General features: G+C 41.0%; 1 protein-coding gene across 1 annotated transcript in view; it reads right to left on the bottom strand.

Moving 5' to 3' along the window:
• Nucleotides 1-17,696: 17,696 nt before the first annotated feature.
• TNFAIP8L3 (TNF alpha induced protein 8 like 3) overlaps nt 17,697-26,665 on the bottom strand; it is an 88,314-nt gene continuing 79,345 nt past the window's right edge. Inside the window, exon 5 of the mRNA XM_036736591.1 lies at nt 17,697-19,534. Coding sequence (XP_036592486.1) covers nt 18,972-19,534 — 563 coding nt within the window. The 3' untranslated portion in view covers nt 17,697-18,971. The remainder of the gene's footprint in view (nt 19,535-26,665) is intronic.

The following is a 26,665-nucleotide window of genomic DNA, read 5'->3' as shown; positions in this document are numbered from 1 at the left end:
TGCTTCCTGTCAGCCATGTGTGACTCAGCACTTCGGGGCCTTCAGAGGCAATGAAGTATTTCAACCTTTTTGAATCCTGAGCAGGAAGAGCCAAGGACTCTATGAACCTTTAAAGAAAAAAAAGAGTGACTTGTGTTGTAGGGGTTATGGGAAGAAAAACATGCTAGTGCATTGTTGGTGAAGCTATGAATCAGTAGAACCATTTTGGAAACAATTAGAATTATTCACATAGCATGCCTAGAATGTCCATACCTTTTTATCCAGGGATTCCGTTACTAGGCATATACCCCAAGAAGTCTCTCGATAAGAAGACAGAACTCATATACCACAAAATATTTGTTGCCATTTTTTTTTTTGTGATCGCAAAGAATCAGAAATGAAGTAAATCCCAATCTATTCGGGAATGGCTAAACAAATTGTCATACATTAATTTAATATGATGTTACTGTTCTATAAGAAATGACAAATGTGACAAATACAGAGAAGTATGGGAAGACTTACATGAACTGATGTAGAGCCAAGAAAGCAATACATAATGACCAAAACAATGCAAATGGAAAGACCCACAACCACAAAATAGCCAGAAGTGAATGTTGCAGAATTGCAAAGAACAAGCATGGCCCTAAAGAAGATACATGAGAAGGCACCTCTCCTTGCTCTTTTGTAGAGGTGGGAGGCCCGCAGATGTAGAACATCACATACACTTTTAAACATTTGATTTTTAAATAAACCATAAAATTTAAATAGTCAAATAAAAAGAAACAAAAATAGATATTTAGGTCAAGCACTAATTTCTGTCTTTGTTCCACCACTGGGCAACAGAGACTTGGCTTACAAAGGATTAGGACTAGATGGCTGGTACACATACATTTTTAGACTTTTCAGTGTATTGATCAGTTATGTTGATTCTCCTCTCCCCTTCCTTTTGCTTTCCTTTTTACTTAAAAAAAATACTATTTATTAAAGGATGGCTCTCTGAGAGAGGGAGAAGGGATACTAGGTGAAATTATGATGTCAAAAAACAAAAGACATCAATAAAAACTATTTATTTTTTAAAAAAACCTTTTTTTAAAGGAATGATTCCATCCCTGATCTTTCTTCCATCAGCCCTCTTGTAGCATCTTGTGAAAGAGCATCTATCCATCCCAAGATGGATGTGTCTGGGCTTGGATGTGGCTTTGTGAATTTGAGAAGTTTAGAGGTCCAAAGTCCATTGAGTGGAGCTGACTTGGTGGAAGGAGACATTCCATGTATTAGAGAGGATACTCTAGTCAGGGAAAGGGCTTAACCCCTGGCTTGGTTTGCCAGGGACTTAAGAGGGAGATACTATGGAGCTGAGGTGAAATATTAAATGCTTAATCGGCAGTCCTATAAACTTCTCTATGTTTAGATGGTTTTATGTAGCAACTTTCCAGCAGCGTATGCATGACATTAGTTAATACCATCACTTGCTTATTTGTTTCTGTCAAATGCCTGCTGTTATGTCTGTGTTATGTGTGTGCACATGTGCATATTTATTAACATTTCTTTTATGTATAGGAAATAAATGACTGTCCCATATTGAGTACTTTCTACTTGCCCTTTTGAGAGACCCTAGACATGAACCATAACCTAAGTTATAAAAATAATAGATAACATTTATGTAGAGCTTACTATATGCCAGATACTGTGCTTTATAATGATTTTCTCATGTGATCTTCACAACAACACTGAGAGGTAAGTGCTGTTATTTTTTTTTAGAAGAAATCATGCATTCTTTATAAGCCAAATCAACTGACTTTTAAAAAAGAAAGCACAAAAATAATCTAGTTGTTATAATTATCATAGAAAAACATAATGAAAAAGAAGTTGAATATAATATTTCCAGATAGTTTGCAATCTTGGGCTACATTGAAAGGCATATCTTCCAGGAACAAGGAGAAAATAGTCCTGCTGTATATGGTCTAGTTACAGTATTTCTGTGATGCTCTTTTCAATTCTGGGTATCACAGTTTTTTTTTTTACATTTTTTTTCCTAATTTAAATTTATTTATTTAACATATTTAGTTTTCAGCATTGATTTTCACAATAGTTTGAATTACAAATTATCTCCCCATTTCTACCCTCCCCCCCACTCCAAGATGGCATATATTCTGGTTGCCCTGTTCCCCAGTCAGCCCTCCCCTCTATCACCCCTCTCCCCTCTCATCCCCTTTTCCCTTCCTTTCTTGTAGGGCAAGATAAATTTCTACACCCCATTGCCTGTGTATATTATTTTCTAGTTGCATGCAAAAACTTTTTTTTTGTTGTTTTTGAATGTCTGTTTTTAAAACTTTGAGTTCCAAATTCTCTCCCCTCTTCCCTTCCCACCCACCCTCCCTAAGAAGTCAAGCAATTCAACCTAGGCCACATGTGTATCATTATGTATAACCCTTCCACAATACTCATGTTGTGAAAGACTAACTTCATTTTGCTCCTTCCCAACCCATCCCGCTTTATTGAATTTTCTCCCTTGACCCTGTCCCCTTTCCAAAGTGTTTGTTTTTGATTACCTCCACCCCCATCTGCCCTCCCCTCCATCATCCCCCCCCTTTTATTTTTTTTTATCTTCCTCCCTCTTTTTTCCTGTGGGGTAAGATACCCAATTGAGTATGCATGGTATTCCCTCCTCAGGCCAAATCTGATGAGAGCAAGGTTCACTCATTCCCCCATCACCTGCCCTCTCCCCTCCTCCCACAGAACTGCTTCCTCTTGCCACCTTTATGCGAGATAATCCACCCCATTCTATCTCTCCCTATCTCCCTCTCTCAGTATGTTGCTCTCTCATCCCTTAATTTGATTTTATTTCTTTTAGATATCTTCCCTTCATCTTCAACTCACCCTGTGTCTGCTCTCTCTCTTTTACATATGTATATATATAAACACACATATATATACACACATACATACATATACACATAGATATATACATACATACACATTCACTTATATATATATACATAAACATATACATATATATATGCATATTTCCTTCAACTACCCTAATACTGAGGTCTCATGAATCTTTCCATGTAGGAATGTAAACAAAACAGTTCAACTTTAGTAAGTCCCTTGCAATTTCTGTTTCTGGATTACCTTTTCATGCTTCTCTTGATTCTTGTGTTTGAAAGTCAAATTTTCTATTCAGTTCTGGTCTTTTCACTGAGAAAGCTTGAAAGTCCTCTATTTTATTGAAAATCCATATTTTGCCTTGGAGCATGATACTCAGTTTTGCTGGGTAGGTGATTCTAGGTTTTAATCCTAGCTCCATTGACCTCCGGAATATCATATTCCAAGCCCTTCGATCTCTTAATGTAGAAGCTGCCAGATCTTGGGTTATTCTGATTGGGTTTCCACAATACTCAAATTGTTTCTTTCTGGCTGCTTGCAGTATTTTCTCCTTGATCTGGGAGCTCTGGAATTTGGCAACAATATTCCTAGGAGATTTCTTTTTGGGATCTATTTGAGGAGGCAATCGATGGATTCTTTCAATTTCTATTTTGCCCTGTGGCTCTAGAATATCAGGGCAGTTCTCCTTGATAATTTCTTGAAAGATGATATCTAGGCTCTTTTTTTGATCATGGCTTTCAGGTAGTCCAATAATTTTTAAATTATCTCTCCTGGATCTATTTTCCAGGTCAGTGGTTTTTCCAAGGAGATATTTGACATTGTCTTCCATTTTTTCATTCCTTTGGTTCTGTTTTATAATATCTTGATTTCTCATCAAGTCACTAGCTTCCACTTGTTCCAATCTAATTTTTAAAGTAGTATTTTCTTCAGTGGTCTTTTGGACCTCCTTTTCCATTTGGCTAATTCTGCCTTTCAAGGCATTCTTCTCCTCATTGGCTTTTTGGAGCTCTTTTGCCATTTGAGTTAATCTATTTTTTAAGGTGTTGTTTTCTTCAGTGTATTTTTCAGTATTTTTTTGGGTCTCCTTTAGCAAGTCATTGACTTGTTTTTCATGGTTTTCTTGCATCCTTCTCATTTCTCTTCCCAATTTATCCTCTACTTCTCTAACTTGCTTTTCCAAATCCTTTTTGAGCTCTTCCATGGCCTGGGACCAGTTCATGTTTTTCTTGGAGGCTTTTGTTGTAGGTTCTATGACTTTGTTGTCTTCTTTAGGCTGTATGTTTTGGTCTTCTTTGTCACCAAAGAAAGAATCCAAAGTCTGAGACTGAATCTGGGTGTGCTTTTGCTGCCTGGCCATATTCCCAACCAACTAACTTGACCCTTGAGTTTTTCAGTGGGGTATGACTGCTTGTAGACTAATGAGTTCTATGTTCCACGTTTGGGGGGGAGGTGCCAGCTCTGTCAGATCCGCACTACTCCTTCCCCAAGAACCCCCAGTCCGGACTGGGCTTAGATCTTCAGCAGGCTGTTGCACTCCTGCTCTGATCTGCCACTTAATTCCTCCCACCAGGTGGGCCTGGGGCCAGAAGCAGCAGCAACTGTAGCTGCCCCACCTCCGCTGCCCCCGGGGCTGGAAGCCGAACCACGAACTCCTTCCACTCCCGCAGCTTTTCCCACTAACCTTCTCAGCAGTCTTTGGTGTTTGTGGGTTGAGAAGTCTCGTAACTGCCGCAGCTCACCAACACAGGGCACCAGGGCCCGCTCCGCCCGGCTCCTGGTTTCTTTGGTCCACTCCGCTCAGGCTGGACTCTGCTCCACTCCGTTCCCAGCTCCCAGCTCCGTGTGGGATAGACCTCACCCAGAGACCATCCAGGCTGTCCTGAGCTGGAGCCCTGCTTCCCTCCTCTGTTCTGTGGGTTCCGCCACTCTAGAATTGGTTCAGAGCCATTTTCTATAGGTTTTTGGAGGGACTCGGCAGGGAGCTCAAGCTGGTCCCTGCTTTCCAGCCGCCATCTTGGCTCTGCCCCTCGTAAGTGCTATTATGATCCCTATTTCGCAGTTGAGGAAACTGAGGCAAATAGTGGCTAAGTGACTTACTTGCTCAAAGTAACATACTTAGTAAATGTCTGAGGCTGGGTTTGAAATCAGGTCTTTTGGCTCCAGGCCCCATACTCTATCCACTGTACCCCCTATTTGTGAAAGACTAAAAATTCGCTATATTTCACAAAAAAATCATTGTATCTCATCTGTAAAATGAAATGGCTGATAGCACAGTGAGTTGAGCGCCTATTATTATGACTATTCTATCTTTAAATCTATGAATCTCTGATGCTTACTATCTGTGTGACCTTGGGTAAGTCACAACCTCATTGGGCTTCAAATCTTCATCTGTAAAATGAGGGGGTTGGACTAGGTGACCCCTGAGGTCCCTTGGAGCTATAGCTTCATGATCCTTATGATCCAGTGGGTGGAAGTTGCAAGATTTAGGCATGATATAAGGAAAACTTTCTTAACACCTATCCAAAAGTGGAATGGTAGTATATACCAGGCCTGAGTCAGGATAGTTTGGTGGTTCAGATTCAGGCCTGGAATAAAATGAGAACCTTATGTGTCATCTAGCAGCTAACAAAAAGAAGTTTCCTTAGCTATAACACAGAAAGCCTTCGATGAGGCTGTATCATTGAGTCATTTAGGCCCAGCTTCCCTGCTTCAATGTTGGCCTTTCTGGTGAGTAAACATGAGGGAGGAGCTCCTGACTTCTTGTAGTCTGGCTTGTCCCCTTGGAAAATTAAGTCTCAATAGTGCTTTTAACATCTTTTAAGGAATAAAACAAGCTTAACCTGCATGAATAGGATACCATTCCTACCACCAGTGGGCTATCTCAGGCCCTTCTTGTAAATATTGTAGAATTTGTGTTCCATTACTGGTAGGACTAGATGGACTCAGGCCTTTTCCAACTCAGAAATTCTATGATCAGAAGTATAGACTCTCCAACCAAAAATTCCTTTTTTAAAAATTACAAAACTAAATTTCTTTCCTTCTCACCCAAAGCTTCCTAGAATTAGATCTTGGTTGGCATGGTTGACTACTTAATGACCCAAATCATTTTCTGTGCTGTTGCCTCTCAAATAATCGCCTATTTCTATGCTTTACTGATACTCCATATTTATTACTTTGGGGGATTGGTAGAAGGCAAGTGTGGAATTTGTTTTGACATATATAGTTTGGGGGAGTTAAAACTTGTAGTCTGTCATGTCTTCTCTGTAGGAAAGGCCACACTCTACCCATTCTACCAAAAGATAGATGGATAAAAAGAACACTCATTCCTTTTCAGAAAAGAAGAGTCTTTACCACACTTTAGTGTATTCAAGTGACTTGCAATCTGTTTTCTTTCTATTTTTTGTTGTTTTGAGCGTTGGTCATCCTATCTCTCCCAGGCTGGAAATACAACCCCCCTGCTGAACGATGGGAGTTTTGACCTTCCCCTTTTGGAACCTGGGTTGGTTCAGGAGAGCCTGGTGTCCCTCCCTACCCAGAGCATCACCCTATTGTTGCCACACTTAGTGTGAACACCAGGTTGGCTTTAGTCCTATTGCAGCTCAGAACTCCTGAACTCAAGTGATCCACCACTCTCAGCCTTCCCAGTAGCAGGGACTACAGGTGTTGCTACCACACCTGATTCTGTTTTCTTTCTAAATCCTTTCTGCCTATAAGCCTGCTTTGTCTGTGTCCTAGTCTCAGTGGAAATGAAATTAACTCCTTCTGTACCTAGCATTTTACTAGATACTTTGGAGATATCATCAAAGACAAACATGACTGGGAAAGGAGATGGAATGATCACATAGTGAGAGAGATAATAGACGAACTGTCTGAGTGGCACACTGGTAGCCATATAATATTGAAACACTCAGAGAAGGGCTTCTAGTGTGTTGGCTGGATTCTAGCTTTGACACTTCCTAGCAGTCACTTAATGTGCTTCATCTATACATTGGATGTAATAATAACTTAATTCAAGATTGTCGTGAGGAAAGAGCTTTGCACACCTGAAAGGGCTATCCTTTTTGAAGGGTTCGTAGAAAGACACAGACAAGAATCATACAATAACAACTGATGATTATGATTGTATATATTGGGTTGCAGTGATGAGATCATGGATCCGCAGGAGTATGAGAACTCACAAAGGAAGAAGACATAATGCCTTCCTTCAAAAAGCATACAATATCATAGGGGTAAGATGACAAAAATAAATGTAAGTGTCAAAACCTTTTACCTATAAAACCCAACTGCAAATATATAGGTCCGTATATGTAAATAGGAAGGAGAAGAGTTGGCTCTGAGTAATGAGGACCTGACACTATTCCCAAGGCCGGCCTCCTTATTCACATGCCACAAACACACTGCTTTTCTAAACACATTGAACTGAGTGAGGTCCTGCAGCTATTGTGCTGAGGCGAGAGACTTGGAAAAGGACCAAAGCTTTCTAGTGGAGGAGTCCAAAGTCTCCCATGACAGAAATAAAGCGAGAGAGTGAGAATCGACTTGTTTGTATTTCAGCTGGGACGAGGATGGGAAATCCGATTCCTCAATTAGGATTTTTACTTTGGGTATTACAGGGTGGGGGAGGGAAGGCTGAAGAGGAATACTTAATTAGCAGCTATTCCTTCAAACACTCCAAAGCTAGCTGTGCTTAGTAGTCTAATAATAATAATGATAATAGCAACAGCAATAATAACCATTCACAGGGTGCTTTACGGTGTACAAAGCGCTTTATACATATCATCTCCTGAGACTTAGGTATTACCACATGTTACAGATGAGGAAACTGAGACCGAGAGATGTTAAATGACTTAATCAGGGTCACACAGCCACCAAGTGTCTGAGGTAAGGTTTGAACCAAGGGTCTTCATGACCCCAAGTCCAGTGCTTATGCACGATGCTAGACCATCAAACGGCCAACTAACCAACCTTAGGCTAACAGATCATGAACACGTAAACTACGCTGGAGGTGAGGAGGGTGAGGGGAGTGTAAAAGAGTAACTTCTGAATTTAGTATTTGAATCCCAGGATTTCTGTTGCCTTCATAATCCAAGAGTCTAATGTCTAATCCCAATGTCCAATGAACTGGGAATTCTGATATCTCTGTTTTATGCTACAAAACTCACTGTGTATGGGGAGATACCTGGCACCTCCATCAGCTGACTCAATTACCAAAAGCAGTAATAATAGATAATGATGGCTAACATTTATGTAGTGCTTACTGTGTGTCAGGCGCTGTACTAAGAGCTTTACAATTATTGTCTCATTTTCTTAAAACAACCCTGAGAGGTAGGTGCTGTTATTATCCCCATTTTACAGAGGAGGGAACTGTGGCAAATAGAGGTTAAACAACTCACCCAAGGTCACACAGCTCGCAAGTGTTGGAGGCTGGATTTGAATTCAGATCTTCCTGACTAGGACCCCTCACTACCCCATGGGGGAATCTGTACTAAAAACCTATTCCAAATGCTGTACTATGGCCCTGGGATCACAAAAGTTGGTCTCAGTGGATGGTGTTGACATTTACTAGTGTGTCTCCATGGGTAAGTCACTGAACTTCTCTGGGCCTCAGTTTACTCATAAATAAGAGATAACAGTAATGCCTGTAGTACCTACCTCCTAGGGCGGTTGTGTGGCTCATAGGAGATAACCAATGTCTTTGCAAACCTTAAAGTGCCATGTAAATGTTAGCTATTATTACCATTACGTAGGAGGCATGTGCCAAGAGGATGTGTGCCAAAAAGACCTTAAAGGAATTGGGTCACCCCCTCCCTTCCTGGCTGTACTGGCCAGAACAGGGCTGGAGCCCTCAATGCAGGATGGGAGTCAGTGGGGGTGCTGGCTGCTGGGAGGAGGGCCGATAGGGTCCTGAGCCAAGCTGAGAACTGCAGGAACTAGAAGGACGGGGCGCCCAGCTATGAGGGGGCAGCAGCAACGTGGGGCCAAGAGAAAGACAACAGATTTTAGAGCGAGGAAGTGAGCTGGTCTCACGGGGAAGCAGGTGAGCAGTGAAGGAAAAGCATGACTGACACTGGACCTATTCTGGGAACTGTGTGCAAGGCAGGAACTTGACTGATCAGTGCTGTGAGTTTGGGTGGAGGGGCAGACTCATTGAGAGATGGGCCACTATTATTTCCTTTTACTATTACAACCAAAAGTAATAATATAATTCATAATAATAAAGGATAGCTAATATTTATGTAACATTTACTACCAAGTGCTTTACAGTTATTATCTCACTTTCTTATATCAACCTGGAGAGGTAGGTGCTGTTATTATCCCCATTTTACAGATGAGAAAACTTGCAAATAGGAGTTTGCAGTTGTCTCCTGCAAAATTCACAGCTAGTGAATGTGTAGTAATAAAACCAAATTCAGATGCAAGTTTTTAATAAACCTGTTGAAAACTTAGTGTAGAGTGCTTAGAAGGGCCTGGGAGGGCTCAGAGGTAATGATAATAATAGCCAATATTCACATAGTGCTTTAAAATGTATAGAGCACTTTAGCGAAATGATCTCCTTTGCTTTCACTTCCTTATTATCCTCTCTTTATGGATGAGGAAACTTGAGGCTGAAAAGGTAGGGTACTAGCCTAGGGCCACACAGTTACCAAGTCTGAGGCAAGATTTGAACTCAGGTCTTCCTGGCTCCAAGTCCAGCACCACTATGGCACTAGCTGCCTAATGTGCCCACAGTTTCCTTGGGTAGGTCCAAGATGAGCCAAGCCAATGTTACTAAGATATCTTTAGTATTAAAACCAATACATATGAGCTAAAATAATAAATGATAACAATTAAAAACTAATGATTATTATAATAATAACTAACATTTATGTAACATTTTTAAGGTTTGCGAAACACTTCCCTCAGAACAACTTTGTGAGACAAGTCATGAAAGTATTATTCCATTTTTATTGATGAGGAAGCAATCTCAGAATACGTAATTGACTTGCCCAAGATCATCTAGCTGCTAAGGATTTGAGGCAGGGTTCAAATCCGGACCTCACATTCCACACTACAGCCACTATGTCGCACAAGTTATGGCAGGTCTTAGCAAGCTGAAAAGGTTTTGGAAACTGGCCAGGCAGTAGACTGTCGTCTAAGGTCCTACTAGCTAAGCTTAGAGAAGCTCATCACCAGAGTGATGGACACCAACAATCAATATTGTTGGCTGTGGTGTCTCAGTAAGTTGTCTCCTGAGATATGGAAGGATGAGGGTTGGAAATATCTATGTCCTACATCTATTTTTTGTCTCTGTCTCTCTCTGACATCTATCTAGCTCTCTGTCATCTATCTCTACCTATATTTCTATTTTCATCAGCATCATCATGCCCTCACTCTGTACCCCCCATCCTTTTTTATGGGGATAGGAGTAAAGTTAAAAATAGTGTAGAGAATCAAACTTAAAGCTACAGAGTGTGGCAAAACACTAAAAGTTAATCCTGAGAATTAGTGTGACTTTTTTCTTGGAGACGAATCACACTATTTTGAAACCCCTGCCTGTTCTCCTCCTCCACTAAAGAACCTCTGGATTTCTCTTTTGCTCTTTCTTATTCTACCCTGTATTGTGTTTATTTGTATAGTGTAGTAGCCTCTCTCTTAGACTGTAAGCTTCTTGAGGGCAGGACTGTATCAGCTTTTATCTTTGAACCCTATGCTAGTCAGGCTGGCACAGAGGACAGAGCACTGGGCTGTGAGTCAGGAAGACCTGAGTTCAAATATGATGTCAGATACTTACTAGCTGTGTAACCCTGGGCAACTCACTTAAACTCTGTTTTCTAATCTGTAAAGTGGGGATAATAGTAGCTTTTCCCTCCAGGGTTGTTGTGAGGATGGAGTGAGATAATATTTATAAAGTGCTTAGCACAGGGCCTTGTGTGTAGTAAGCACCACATGAATGTTAGCTATTATTATTAGGTTGGGTGATTTTAAGGCATCTAGATGCACTAAAGTAATCTAATTGCAGGGTGACCTGATAGTAGACCAGTTGATTTAGTGACCATCCTCACTCATACACAGTCATGCCTAGGTTCCCTTTTGACCTGGCCTTTTCAAATGGGAGGTGAAGCTGCAAAGTAGGTGAACTCCAGGACACCAGCTCTGTCCGGGTAGCTGACTCCCTCTGGATGGCCTGCAGAGATGAGTGTCCTGTGCGGCTTTATGCTGAAGCAGACACAGCACTGGGTGGTGAGGTCTGTATCACAACGCACCAGTCTTAGGATAGGCAGCTATAACTGATCACAGTGGGGGAGAGTGTTCTTTTAGGAACAGAGGCTGCACACAAGGATATTCCCCAGTCACTCTGGGCAGTTCTCCCTTCATCTCCCATCCCCCTCTTCAGGCTGGAGGGACTAATCTTATCAGTCTGCATCATACCTATAGCCTACCACTGTGCCATCCATGTACTAGGTCCTTGATAAATACAGAACTGAATTTATGGTTTTGGAGGTAGATAACATAGTTTTGCCCAGTCCCAGGAAATGGGTGAGTTTTAAAGGTGAGTTGTCAACAATCAAGTGCCGACTATGTGCCGGGCACTATGCCAAGCACTGGGGATAAAAAGAAAGCAAAACTAAACCTTGCCCTCATGGTGCTCATGATTTAATGGGGGAGACAACATGCAAACAACTATGTACAAACAAAATATGTACAGGATAAATTAGAGATAACCTCAGAGGGAAGGCACTAACATTAAGGAGGCCCAGGAAATGATTCTTGCCGAAGGTGAGATTTTAGTTGAGATTTGAAGGAAGCCAAGAGGCAGAAGAGAAGAAATTTAAAAAGCCCTTCCTTATTGATGTCAGCTCTAAAAGAATGCAATAGTGATTATTATTAAATTTTTTTTAGCATTTTGATAACTATTTTAATGTAATTGGCTTCCTTTGTAATCTTATCTATTTTATTTTATGTACTTAAAACTATTATTCTGGGAAGGAGTTCTTAGGCTTCATCAGACTGCCCAAGGGATCCATGATACTAAAAGGAAAGTGTGGCTAGATTCAGCCATGTGTCAGGACATGGATAAGATCAAGAAGGCAGGTATATCCCTTAGATTCAGCAGCTAGTAGGAACACAAGATTTACCCTTTCCTTCTCTCAAACTAATTTCCAAAACCCACTCATTTGGAGAATTGGAGTGTGTGTGTGTGTGTGTGTGTGTGTGTGTGTGTGTGTGTGTGTGTGTGTGTAACGGGAAGACTACTGTTGATATGTGTACGCACAGAAAAAAAGGGGCACTGTTGTGTCCCAGGTAACTGTTTTGTTCAGTTTGGTAAAAATTCCCGACTATTTCCAGGTCATTGAACAGCTGGCTAATCTGAACTAGGGCCCATTGCTGGTCTCACGTAAGGGAAAATGGAACATTTCTGATGTGTGTGAAGTTGCAGAGTAATAAATTTCCCTGTCTAGGATGATAGAGCAGCATTTCCTGACACTGGCTAAGGGCAGCATCCTACTCCCAAGGTCCCAGCACCCTGCAGCCAGTGATGTCATCTTTGCCAGAGAAACAAAGGTGGGGGTGAGTCCTGGGACTTGTCACTCCTTCCTCCGGCTCTGGAAGAGGTCTGTAAAGGGCACTGAGTACAGCTATTATCCTTAATAATTCTCTGTTTCCATGGTAGTGGGGTCTAACTCCACTAAATAGGAGTTCTATTCCCTGGGGCTAATTGTTTATTGAAGATGGGGGATAGAGTGTGGGGAAAAAAATCCGTCCTCCAAAGGTTATGATTTCTCTTTTAGACTAGGTGAAAATTCCCTTTGCCTGCTACCACTTACCAAGTCTTCATCCTCATCCACTTTCTCATGTATCTCAGGACACATTTCTGGCTCTTCTCTTCTCTTCTCTTCCTCTGTGTCTTCTGGACCGAATCTACTTTTAAATTTCCCTTTGTCTTAAACATCTTCATTGTATCTCCTTGCACTTAGAGAAAACTGATGCCTCTCAGGAGTAGCTAAATCCCTGACCACTCTCTGCAGTACTAAATGTGCCTTTTTTCATATTTCTGATATAATAGACCAGGATGAGAAGATGTATTCTTTGCCCTTCATTACTATTTTTAGACCATCTCTATAACACCATCACTTAGCAACTTCTCCTTGGAAGTTCACTCTTCCTCCATCTGTCACTCTATCTATATCCTGGTTGCTGTTACCTATTAGGTCTCAGGCGATTTTTCCTCCTTTCTTAAGTTCAGCACCTGGTTCAGTCTTGCACTTCAACCCATACGCTCATACTTGAACTTTCCATTTCTGATGTTCCTCCCAAATAGCCTGCCCTTCCCCCTCTCCACTAACTGATCCCCAAGCTACTTTTCCTTAGGAAATCACATCTCCACCTGATACTTGTTCCTGGGATGATGGAGAGCTATACTGCCACTCTCATTAGGAAGCACTTGGCTAAGAGTAGCCTTTTCACCTGCTCCCCACTCTTTGTCCCCCAGAGAAACCCAGCCTCCTATTCCTGGGAGACTCTTGGCCCTGAAATACACCCCCATTTCCATCCTGTCCTTCTCTTCTGATCTCCACTATCCCCATTCCTAGCCCTCTCAGGCCTGTCTTCTTTCTTCTACTAGTACAAGCCAATGGAAGACCTCAAGGGACTGAGACTGAGGTCTGTAACTTGCAGTGTAGCACCTTCCCCTTCCCCTTAGATGCCAGTGCATAGGGTAGCTGCCCAACCTTAGTTATAGCAATGAGTAGAAAATATCTTTACAAGGCCAAGTTCCACATTGTCTTCTTTTGATAGGATGTAAGCTCCTTTAGAGCAAGGGCTGGTGATTTTTGGAGGGGTTTGGGGGAAGGGAGAGTGTCTTTTCTCCAGTGCCAAGCAGAATGCCCAACACATAACATTTGGAAGTATATTATAGGGGCTGGGGCGTTGGGTATAAAAAGTGTTTAGAGGAGCTAAATTTTTACATACGCTGTAGCTGAATGTCACTGTTTATTATAGGTTCTAGGGAATCCAGCAGAATATATTTAGCAAGTTTAACCAAAGCAATTCATTAATCTTAGCGGATAATATCTAAATAGTTAATTTAGTTAAGTATAGTAGTTAAGTAGACACAAATATTTGAAAAGTAAAAAATGGAAAAAAAAGCAACAAGTGCAAAACTGTATATTGTGTCTAAGGCAACTGTTTTATTTAGTTTGGGGGAATGCCAGAGCATTTCCAGGTCACCAAACAGCTAACTAACCTGAGCCAGGGGCCCAGGGAGCTCCAGAAATGTTGAAAGACAGTCTATCTGTGCAAGCAAAAACCTGGAATATCTATTGGTAACACTGCCTAGAACTGCAGGATTGAATTTACTTGGTTGGACCCACTGTAGTAAAAGCAGCTATGTTTAAGTGACCGATTGGACAGGTCACAGAAGACCTTAGTGCTATCCCCCAAAGAGTGACCTTCATCTCCTACAGAGGCCCCAGGATAGTAGAGCTACAAGTGAACAGGGGAGGTGGCACCCAAGGGGAGGACATAAGGAGGATAGTAGGATGGGTTCAGTTTCCAAGTGGGAAAAGCCAAAACTCATTCTTCATGCATGATGGTGGAGCAGAATTTACTAGGTGTCTTCTAACCCAGGGCTACCATGAACTTATATTCAGAATATGAAACTCAAGTCCAGAATATTGATGGTGACTTCCCTAACAAATGAAAAAAGTCATGAATGTACAAAAAAGATGCTATTTCATCTCAGAATTCTGTTTGGAAGAATATTAGCAGAGAATGGTGCTTTCATATTTGAGAATATTTGGGATTCTCTTGCTCTATATAACACTAGTCTTATTGAGACCATCTTATTTTCTGACGTTGGTTCATGTAGGTAGGAGACCTATGAATTCTTGTAGTGTTTATAGGATCAGAAATCACTATGAGAATAAATGGCCTATTTCTTAGGATAAGAAAACATTTTCCAAAATATACATAATGTATTATATATGTGTGTATATATATATATATGATGTAATCTCTTCTTATACTTTTTATACAGATTTTAACTCAACTCAGTGATGAATGGATGTGCCTAAAACAAAAAATGGAAATGTCTGCCTTTTCTTCCAGGATGAAGATGAGGTGGAGGCGGAAATTGTTATCTGTCGTTGGATTCCATTTAAAAGTGGAATATTTGATTGATTGGGGAGAGGATATATGGCAAATTACTTTGCAACTGTACAGAATACATAAGTGTAATCATGTTGTTTTTATTATCTTAATAGTTGCACCAAATGCATCTGTTAAATGCAACCAAATCAGTGGAAATTTTCCTTTAGACCAGACAATTTCAGGTTTTTTAAAAGAGCCAATCTACTCTTCTTCCAGGTTCTAGTGCTCAGTGGACTGATGGACTCATGACTGCTGCTTATATTAAACAGTTATATTAAACAGAGGCTCTTTTTAGGAAATTATCTTGCTGTACTTCATGTTATTTCTTGATTCCCCATTGGATTTTGTACTTAAAGGTTCTTCCCTTAAAACTCATGGTTTTGGGTCCCTGATTCAAGATCTTAGATTATCATGTCTTAACCTAGTGGAGTCCATGAAATTTATTTATTTTTAAATATTCTGATAAATGTATTTTAATATAGTTTCTTTCATCACCCTATGTATTTTATTTTGTTCATTTAAAAACATTGTTCTGACGAGTAAAGATTAAGAACCCTGCCTTAGATCATTGAGTTATTAGTAATACTTCTTTGGGCCATCACCTGAACCCAGGACTTCTTGAAGGTCAGTTCTCCATCTATTATAATAAGTTGCCTTAAAGCAGTGATGTCAAACAAGTAGAAATGGATCATTGAAAGCTGCATATTGACTTAGAAAACCACAAATTAATACTGCTTATATTATATTTTTATTTATTTAGTTAAACATTTCCCAATTACATTTTAATCTGATTCTGGTTGAGTGTTCCTGCTGCTGCCTGAATTTGACATGTTTGCCTTAAAGCACTATAGAAATGTGGGATATCATAGTTGGTGAGGAGCCAGATATTCCCCAGGCAGAAGTAGTGATGTATATATACATTTAAATCACACCAGAGTCTTAGGATAGATGATGACTTTCAACACACAGGATTCTGGTATTCTTAAATGTGCCCAGAGGTGCATCCTTGGGGAGAAGAGAATACCAACTCTTCCCTAATAATGAAGGCATCTTGCTACATACTACTTGTGAATGCCCACTGCCTGTGTTCCCTCTGCTTAAAAGGAAGAATCTTGTCAACTAAGCCTGGTTTTCTGACCTGTGAGTAAGAGATTAGGTTGTCAAAAACCTCCAGAAAGAAACTCCATGTAGGTTTATTCAGTTTAAATGTTGGTTCTCTTGACTTTCTATGTAAGAAAAAATTGTCCTGAGAGAATGTGTGGAATAGTGGACAGAGGGCTAGCCTTGGAACCAGGTAGACCTGGTTCTTAAGCCGCGCTTCTTGACGTGTAACAACTTGGTGATCATTTACCCTCTCCATGTAATTCTCTAAGATTAGGCAGAATGGTACAGAGGAAAGTGATTCAAGTGCTTCTGGAGTAAGAGGATATAGGTTCAAATTTGTTAGGCAAATTCCTTAAGCTTCCGGGGCCTCCTTATCTGTAAAATGAGTAATACTGAACTGTAGAGCCTCCCAGAGCCCTTCCATGACCTGGGTACCATAAGGACCTAAAAACTGCCCAGGTCCATAAATGGAGGGTGGCTGCTAGGTGGCACAGTGGATAGAGCACTAGGCTTGGAGTCAGGAAGACTCTTCTTCCTGAGTTCAAATTTGTCCTCAGATACTTCCTAGCAGTGTGACCCTGGGCAAATCACTTAATGCTGTTTGCCTCAGTTCCTCATTTGTAAAGTGAGCTGTAGAAGGACATGGCAAACCATTCTAGTATCTTTGCTGAGAAAACCCCCCAAAAGGGGTCATGAAGAATTGGACATGACTGAAATGACTCAAAACCAAATAAATGGAGGGAGTTCCCACACCAAAGAAATGACAGATCCAAACCAAAAAACAATTCTTCACTTGTTACCCCTTCTTGGTTTTGATTTTTGTCTTTATAAAAACAGTAGGAAGCATCTGAAGAACCAAGGAAACAGTTACTTCAGCGATTTTAGATGGTCTGACCCTATTGCTAAGTGAAAACTGAAAGCAGATGTCTTAACTTGTGATTTTGCTTTGCCGATTCTCATTGTCTTAAGTAACGAACAAAGGCTTGGACGTAGGTAGTACTAGTCTTTAAAGCATGGGCCTAACCTCTTTTGCAAGTGCCTTTTCAGTGAAGAATGGTGCAGAGGGTGCTGTTAGTAATGGAATGTTTAAGACCTAGAAGAAACCTTTAGTTCAGTCCCCTCAGTTTACAGATAAAACTTGAGGCCCAGAGAGGTTGTGACTTGCCCAAGGTCACCCAGCTAACTATATGGCATGTTTAGAATCACCAAGTCAGGCATTCAAAGAGCACAATCCCAGTTGTCAGGTCATTGTTGAGACAGGAATTGTAAGCAGATGCAATGGGAAAGGCTAGATACCTGCTCCCTGAAGCTTCCATGGATGCCAGGTTGGCTGAACTTCATTGACCTTTGCTCCCTGCTAGCAACGTGAGACAGAACTACTCTTAATACCTGTGCAGGCAGCAAGTACTATGTCCCAATTCCTCCTTCATGGTTAAAAGCCAGGAAAATTCTTGAGAACATGGGAGCAAGAAGGATTCATCAACATTTCCATTGCCTCTGCCCCTCCCCACTCCGTTTCAGTTTTTAAAAAATTATATTCTAGAGGCTGAAAATCTCTCTTGGTAAAAAAAAAAAATTCAACACCTGCACAATGCTGTTTTTCACTGAAGTGTTTAATAGACTTTGACAATGGGAACAATTCAAATCTGACTAGTTGGCATCTGGGCCGTTGCTGTTTTGGCTGATGTTACAACCATGACCTCCCACAAGTCATCCATCCATGCATGGGTACTGCTACGAGAGACAGACTACAGGGCTGGTTTGGACCATGATCTGAGACAGTATGATCATTCTTGTTCCAGGGAATAGAGAGTGGGGCATGTGTTCTGACATCTGGATTTCTCTCCTGTCATTTCCACTGTTCTTATTATAGGGAAGCATCTCGTGGCAGGTGGTTTTTGTTTCTGAATCATAATCACAAGCTCCTCTTTTGTTCAAAGGGCTGTTCAGTTTAATGGACCCCCCCAAAAAATGATGCTTTGAAACTTGGGAAAGTCAAGAATGAAGGAAAGGCATTCCTCTTGCTCAATTTTCACCTGTGCATCAATATAAACCCTTGTTGGTTGTATACCTGGGTCAGGTAGAGTTTCCTTGAACCATAGCTTATTAGCTACACACAGATATGAGATGCGTGTATCTCTCAGGGGCAGCTATAGAAGGGACATTACCTCTTGTTAGGGACTATTGACATATGCTCAGGAAATTGTCCCCCATGGAGTTCTGTAACATCTGAAATAGGAAAACTCTCTTCATGACCTGACCCCTCTATCCCCCCCGCAAAGTAATGAAAGCATATTTACTTCCCATATTCCCATAGCAAGTCTTTGATCTATATGCTAACTCATAATGTTGCTTGGGGGGTTGGGGCAGGGTGGGGAATACATTTTCTTGTGTTGGGAGCCTTCCTTAAATTTCTAGGTTATTATTATTATTTTAAAAAATCTGCACACCCAGAAGAAGACATTTAAAAGCAGTTGTTTGTTTCTGTTATTCTTTCTCACTTTACCTCCTGAACTTATGACCCTTCGCACACTCAGAGAAGCTGAATTGGTGATCTCCCTTGATTTTGTTGCAGTTCAACAGAGTAGTTCCCCTGCTTGGGATGTATTATCAGCTATCTTTAATGAGTCTCTGAGATGCCATTTATGTCAAGCATTTGCAAATGAACAAACATACATTAAAAATCCAACATCAGGGAGCTCCCGGAGTACACCTGGACCCAGGATGAAGCTAGCATCTGCTAGATGAATGAGACAGAAAATTGGTACGTGTTATAGGGTTTTTGTTTCACTGTTGTTACTGTTGCTGCATCAGAGACACTCAGTGACTGTCATTTTAAATCACGAAAGAGGAAATGGAGGGGAAAAAATTCAAAGGATTTTTTCCTCCAGCAATTTGTTGACTCCATCACAGATCTTTTTGAGGTTGAGTCGGCACTCTCCATCCAGGCTATAGAGGGCAGAGAGGAATTCTACATCTGCAAAGTGATTGAAGACATGGTTGATGCGTCCATGGGTCCTGGGAGTCAGGTGCCTCCCCACCAGTTCATGCACCAGGTCTTTACACTCATTCAGGAGCTGGGAAAGCACGTTCTTATCAAAAGTGTACTCTACCTCATAGAAGCTCACAATGGTCATGGCTGTCTGATTTAGCTTCTTCCTGAGTTTCTCCACGATTTCCATCTCCTCTTGGTTGAACTGATTGTTTCGGTAGAGGATTCCGATTTTGATAGACACTTTAATTAAGTCTTTCATGATTTTGTGGGCTTCCTTCTTGTTGTGAGTGTGTTCTTTGGTGACTTTGTAGAGCTCATCAAAGATCTCACTGCTGGTATCATCGATAAGCATATTGGCCACGGTTTTACTAGCTAGTTTGCTCAGAATTTTCTTCTGTGCTTGAAGGGCAAGGTTCTTTGAGCTAAATAAGTCAGGTCCTACAGAAAAAGAGAAAACATTAAATTAGACTAAGGTGCTCTGTACAATAGTAATAATACATGCTGACCCAACTCTTTTTCATCCAGCAATGGTGCTGGTTTTATATAGTGATGGGGGTGAGTGGGATGTTTCTTAAAAACAAAAGCCTCTCCTCCCTTTATTACTTAATACTCCCCAATGGAAATTCTGTTCTCCAATCAACCTGGTCTTCTCACAGTTCCTCACATATACTATGTCTCTAAGCCTCCCAAACTTTGCTCATACTGTTTTCCACCCCCATCATATTTGGAATATTCTCTCCCCTCTGCTATCCAAATCCTAACCTTGAAGACCCAGCTCATGTCCCACCTCCTCCATCTAGCCGTTCTGGGCTACTCCAGCTCATACTGAAGTTCTATGACCTTCAGTTGGGCTCACGATATTTTTGAGTTTGGTTCATCTGTATTATTCTTATTTCTCTACATAGATTAGATGGTTGAGAGCAGGGATCATTTATTTTACTTCTTTTATATCCCCAGAAAACCCAGCACAGAGCTGGATACAGAACAAATGTTCAATGAATATATGTTGACTGAATGACACCTCACCGATTTTCAGTGATTTAGAATCTAGTCACTGACACCTAATGGTACCTGGACATAATATGTGCTTAATAAATGCTTGATTCCTTCTCGGTGACCAGGATTTTCTAAATCACTGAAAATCACGTAAGTGGATTAGTAAAATATGTCCGTATTATACTCAAGTGGTGTTACTGACCATGAATCAATTTGTTCTTGATAATTCAGAAGGCTCTTTGGGATCTTGCAGTGCTTTGGGAGTCACTGTTTGAAAATCAATTTTTGATTTAATTGGTTTCAAATATTTACCAAGAGCCTACAAAGGGTAAGAGCTATGGAGAAACAAAGATCCGAGGAAGGTACCAATCTGGCCTTCAAAGAACTTATATTTGGAGAGATGTGATACATAAACACATAACTATAACCCAAGGTAGAAAGAAATAAGAGAAGAATGAAGTTTTGTAGGAGTTCGGAACATTATACAGTAGATGTGCAGAAGTGGCAGTTAAAGGAGACAGTTAATTTTACAAGAGAGGCAACAGGCCCAGAGAGGTGACTTGCTCACACAGTGGCCACAGTGGGGAGAGAACCCAGGTCCATTGACTCCCAGCTCTTTCTACTATACTTTGTTATCTCTAACCTTTACTGCAACTCTCCTATTCAAATAAGATTTTTTTTTACATTATTACCATGGTCTGCCATAGTCTCTCCTTCCTATCATAATAACATAGATTTAGAGCTGGAAGGAGCTCCTTAAGTCATCAGGTCCAACCTCCTCATTTTATAGACAGGTCTCAGAGAAGTCAAGCTACTTGCCCAGGGTGACACAATTTTTAAGTGCCTGATGCAGAATTAGAACTCAGATCCAACGAATGCCAATTCCAGTGCTGTATCTGCTATGCTACTCTGACTAGGCAACCAGTCTGTGCTCTGTAGACAGTGTCCCATTCATTTGTCTTTGACCACATTTCTGCAATGCCAATCATATCAATCTTCATTTGCTATTAGTGTCTAAAAAGGGGAATGTGAGTATTTTAGGTCTGGTTTTTCTACTGCTTCCCACTTCTGTCCCACATGGGGGAGGAGAGAGAAGAAGGGGTTTTGTTAGCTCCAGTATGACCATTTTGCTGGTTCCTCAACTACACTGCCAAATCACCTCCTGACCATCTGAGTGAGGGTTTTTATAAACCTCCTCTTTGTGCTCTTTCACAATCACTTTCACTACATTTTCAAAGTTTAAAAATTGTTCTGCCACCTTTAAAAAAACCTGCTTGCATTCTGGTATCCATTTTCATCTATGTGGGGGTCTATCTTTTCTGTATATGTACCTAACCCCCAAAAGATCTCTACATCATCTGGCAGCTAGTTTCCTATGATTCAATCTACAATACTTTCCTTTGCCCCTCTGGATCACCCACACATTTAGGCTCCAGAGCTCTGTCTGCTTCTTAGGTCATGAGTGTGAAGCTAATAAGATTTCAGAATACCACCTCAGTGGCCCTGGATGTTAGGCCTCCCAGTTTATTGTCCTCCAGAAATTCCATTTATCATTGGTCCCTCCCACATGTCCCTTAATCACTGGCTCCATCCCTCCAACCTTCATGCCCAAGTTTGCTACCTTTGTGCTTAAGCAGGCAAGTCACGATGTGTCTCTTACTATCATTCAAGACCCAGCTAGCTGTCTCCACACCTAATTATTGATTTTCCCACTTGGTTCTGTCTGCCTTTTGCATGCCCTTCCCTTGAAGGTATGATCTGGATACAGCCTGCTGGAGCAGAGACTATCTTGCACTGCCCCTGAAAGCCTCACCGCTGGGTCTTGCCCTAACCTTAGTTACTCTTGTTTGTGGAAGGGAAAAACAAAAAACATTCTCCTCAGGTTATTTTGTGTGGGTGGGAACACAACACCCGAGGGGCATACATTTATACTTGGACACCATAACCTAGACTGTTCCAGTCCTACTCCTGGACTAGGCTTGTCCTTGAATTCTCAGTTTAAAGTTAATTGTGATACTTTCTCACCTGATTCCATATGTTAATTAACTCAATAACACTAGATATAGGTTTCAATTATACTAAAGTTTCTATGGAATTAGCTATCATTAACTGCAGCTTTGCCTAAAAATTGACTGTTTCCCTCCTCTCCACCCTACAAGCTGTTCTCTGCACCTCTGGAAGAGTCTCTGGCCAGGTTACAAATCCCTCTTCCTCATTTATTCCTTCCTTAGCCCCTCTGACTAACCCAGATCAGTGCCTGTCCAGGCTTCCAGACGTAGACTCAATAAACACTCAAGTACAACTCAAACACAAACCCATCAGTACCCTTATCAGTACACACTTCCTCACAAACACTCAAAATCACAATCCCGCCACAGGCATGGACTCTTCTTTCTGAAGTTTGTCAACTCCGCTGGTCTGAAGTCCCTAGAGTAGGACATCGAAGAGACCAGGGGTACAAACACATCTTCTATCGATCTCACAGCAGCTACAACTGACTCCCACAATGACTTGTTTCCTTTGTAGAATCAGAAAACACACGAAAACTGCATTGACAAATGAGAACGAGGGTTGTCAGTTCCAGGAATGATTCATTATCTTTGATGCTTTTGGAGTGGGCAAGAAGGGTGGAGGGAGAGGAAGGCTGCATGATGTACTGGAAAAAATTCTAAATGAGGAGCCAGGAGACTCAGATTCCATTCCCAGCTGACTACCAGTGTGATCTTGGGAAAATAGTAAATAATAATAGCTCACATTTATTCTTTGTAAACTTTAAAGTACCTTCCTCATAACAACTCTGTAAAGTAGTTACAGCAAGTATTATTGTCTCCACATTACAGATGGGAAAATTGAGGCCAAGGAGTTTTTCCATGGTTACTGAATTTGACATCTAGCTGTGAGAAACCAGTTTTGAGATTTATCAATACCAATATGTATCGGATCCAATCAGCACAGTAGTGTGATATCCTCCAGCAATGTTCAGCAGCAAATAAGCTGGAGCGCAGAAAGCAGATGGTGAGGGTAACCTTGGTTAAGAATGGGCAACAGGAGAACAACCACAGGATAAGATGGCAAAGGCAGAAAACAATATATAAGTGAATTAGATAGCTATAGGATCAGGGCTCTGATAGGAAGAAAGTGAAGATGATTTGCCGTGGAGAGATTAGAGCATGAATTCTTAATCTGGGGCCTTTGGACTTGTTTTCTTTTTAATACTCTAGGCAGCCCATGCCAACTGTGGGGATGTCCTGGGACAACTGGCACAAGCGCTGCAGGACTGGGGGCACACAAGAAGCATAAATATGATCTGGGCCACCCACCCACAAGCACCATGTGAGTCTGAGGAGAAAACAAGGATTTTAGAGGACATTCCTGGAAAGACAGAGAATCTTTAGGTTAGACCTTTAACAAACAGATATTCTGAGGAGTGTTTCAGTTTGTTCAGGAGAAATCATTTTGTTTTGAGATTTCTGATGTTAAGTAAAATGTGAGTTCAAATGAATCAGAGAAAAAAAATCATTCAGAGAGGCAATATGATCTTATCCAGGGGCATTTGCTACCTTCTGAATGGCTCAGGGGAAGTGCTGAAAGAGCTATAGCTCTCCCGTGTTGGGGAGAGACATACTAACCTCAGCTCTTCCCAATGGATGGCAGGTGACCTTGAAGATAGAGCCTCAGCTGAAGACCACAATTAGGGCTTAAGAAGTACTTAAGAGGCAGGAAGTGCTGGCTGAAAGTGCTTTATCCCTTTTCTGCATGGGAGAGGCTTACTGAGCATAGCACTTCCCAGAAAGGTAGAGAGATGATTAGCTAGCTCTGAAGATTGCTTGCAATAGAGACATGATCCCTAGTGGATAATAGCATGATATCACCAGAAGATATTGGAAGTTCTGCATCAGAGGTGTGAGTTGCCATATGTGTGCTCCACATGGGCACGCCCTATGAATTATCCCTATGTATATCTGCTCTTCCACTAAGGGGGATGTATATAAGAGAAAATGAGTTCCAGGTTTATGGGAAAGATGTTCTGTGGTCACTTTAATTGCTGATGCTATTTCTTTAATTTCTTTGCTTTTAACCATGTCTTCTGGCTGATAAGGAAAAATAAATTCTTGGGTAGGGGGCTCATATATTATGCTTTTTAAAGGATTCTACAGGGTTAATGGGTAAGAGGAGTCCTGAAAATTACATTTCTAGTTTCTTCAGTTAATCCAGATATGGTATGATTATGAGGCCCTTTATCATCCTGGATACCTTCTTTCTGGCCTATCAATTTCCTTCCTAAAATGTTACACTAATAAATGATCATAATACTGCAGATATGGTTTGAAAGAGGAGGGGGGAGGGGAATGACTACAGTAAGGCCTTTCTCATTCTTGGTGTTATGCCTCTCTTAATGCAGCCTGAGATTGCATTGTTTTTGCAGGCTGCCATATCACACTTTTGACTCGTATTAAGCTTGTAGTCCACTAAAACCCCCATAATTTTCAGATGAACTTCTATTTAGCCAAGCTTCCTTGATTTTGTACTTGTCAAGTTGACCTTTTTACATTTAACCCTATTAAAGTTTATCACAAATCTGGAAAGTACAGGTTCAAATACTATCTCTGACACATACTGGTTATGTGACCATGGGGATGTCAACTAACCTCTCAGTGCCCTGGGCACTTTCTATGAATCTAAGATAGAGCTGAGCTGTTGATCTGAACTGGGGGAAGGAATTTCTAATCAGAGACTTCCCCACATTGATGAAGTCACAGGTCCAGATTCTCCTCTGCCCCCTCTTGCCTCAACCAAATCATCTTATTTGATTTGGCCTAATGAGGCAGCTAGGAGCTGAACTTGGAGTTAGGAAGACCTGAGTTCAAAACCAACCTCAGACACTTAATAGCTCTGTGACCCTGGGTAAATTATTTAACCTCTGCCTCAGTTTACTCAACTATAAAATGAGGATAGTAACAGTATCTGTCTTATAGGGGTGTTGTGAGGATCAAATGAGATAATATTTGTAAAGGGCTTATCACAACACTTGACACATAGTAGGTGCTTAATAAATTTATCCTTTTTTCCTTCCTTCCTTCTTTCCTCCCTGACAATCCAATGTGTTAACTATCCCTCTCAGCTTTGTATCATCTGCAAATTTGCTAAACATGCCATTTATGCATTTATCCCAAGTCACTGACAAAAATGTAAACAGGAAAGGAAGAGGCATCTTACTAGAAACCTTTTCTTCCAAGGTAACTTGGAACAACCATTAATGACTATTCCTTTGGGTCTGGCTATCCAACTAGTTCCAAATCCACCTAGCTATAATGCACTAGCCTAGAGGTGTCAAATATGCAAGCACTGATGGCCTGAACCAGATTAAAATTTAATTGGGAAATACTTAACAAAATAAAAAATATAACATAACATAAATAGCATTATATTTTAAAACTAAGTCAACATGTGGCCCATGGGGAATCCTTGTTTATGCAGTGGCTCCTCTTTCTATGTGAATATGACACTACTGGTCTAGCCCACATCTCTTCATCTTTTTACACAAAAATGAAAGACTTGGTCAACTGCTTCATTAAAATCCAGGTGAAATAGAGCTACAGTATTCCCTTTATCTACTCATTTAGTAACCTTGTCAGAAAGAAAATAAAGCTGGCCCGGCACAGCTGTTTGTGATCATCATTTCCTTTCCTGAATGTTCACAAACTAAATCTTTCATAGTATAATCCAGAATTTTTCCTGGAAATAAAGTCAATTTCACTCATCTATGGTTTGTAGACTTAAATCTTTCGTTTTTTGCAAGTCAGGAATGTGCAGTTGTCTAATCCTGCAGCCCTTCTTTTGACCTCCATGATCTTTCAAAACCAATGATGCAGTTCAGAAATCATCTGCCAGTTATTTCAGTACCCAAGTTTGAGAGGCCAGTGTTTCCTCCCCTTGCCATGTAGGTTAGGCTAATTCTTTTCCTAGAAGAGGAAAGAAAACTGTCCCTAAGACTTGATTGGCCCAGGGGACTAAGGCTCAAGGCACCTAGCTGTTGAGGCCCATGAAAATGGCTTCCTCTAAGTCAACAAGCATTTATTAAGCCCTTACTAAGTGCAGAAAAAGCCATTACCAAGTGCAGAAAAAGAGCTGACAACATGGAATGGTGGTCCTTTAGACTTGGCCTAGGCCTCAGAGTCCAATGAGTCACCATATCCTGCTCTGTTGATTCATTTCACATGGAGGCAAAGAGGGTCTACCTGAGCTGAATGTTATACCATATCCTTGTTACATAGCTTTTCTATGTTTTGTCCAAGAAAACCTCCTTTTATTACTTGTTGAATGACCTATGAATGACTCATTTGATTCTAATGTTGGATCTAAATTACCAGAGGACCTGCCTGAGTCCGGGTCTACACCAAGGATGTAGAGTTCATACAGTCTCCTCTGTATCTCCACTGCCTCCCTTCTCCCCCAACTAATTATCCTGATTTGGCCTAATGAGGCAGGTGGCACAATGGTTAGAGTGATGGATTTGGAGTGAGGAAGACCTTCAATTCAAACCTTGCCTTAGATTCTTACTAGCTGTGTGAT

The sequence above is a fragment of the Trichosurus vulpecula genome, chromosome 8, assembly GCF_011100635.1.
Source record: "Trichosurus vulpecula isolate mTriVul1 chromosome 8, mTriVul1.pri, whole genome shotgun sequence".
NCBI lineage: Eukaryota > Metazoa > Chordata > Mammalia > Diprotodontia > Phalangeridae > Trichosurus > Trichosurus vulpecula.
Note: the sequence above shows the minus strand (reverse complement) of the source record. Positions and strands in the feature narration are given on the sequence as shown.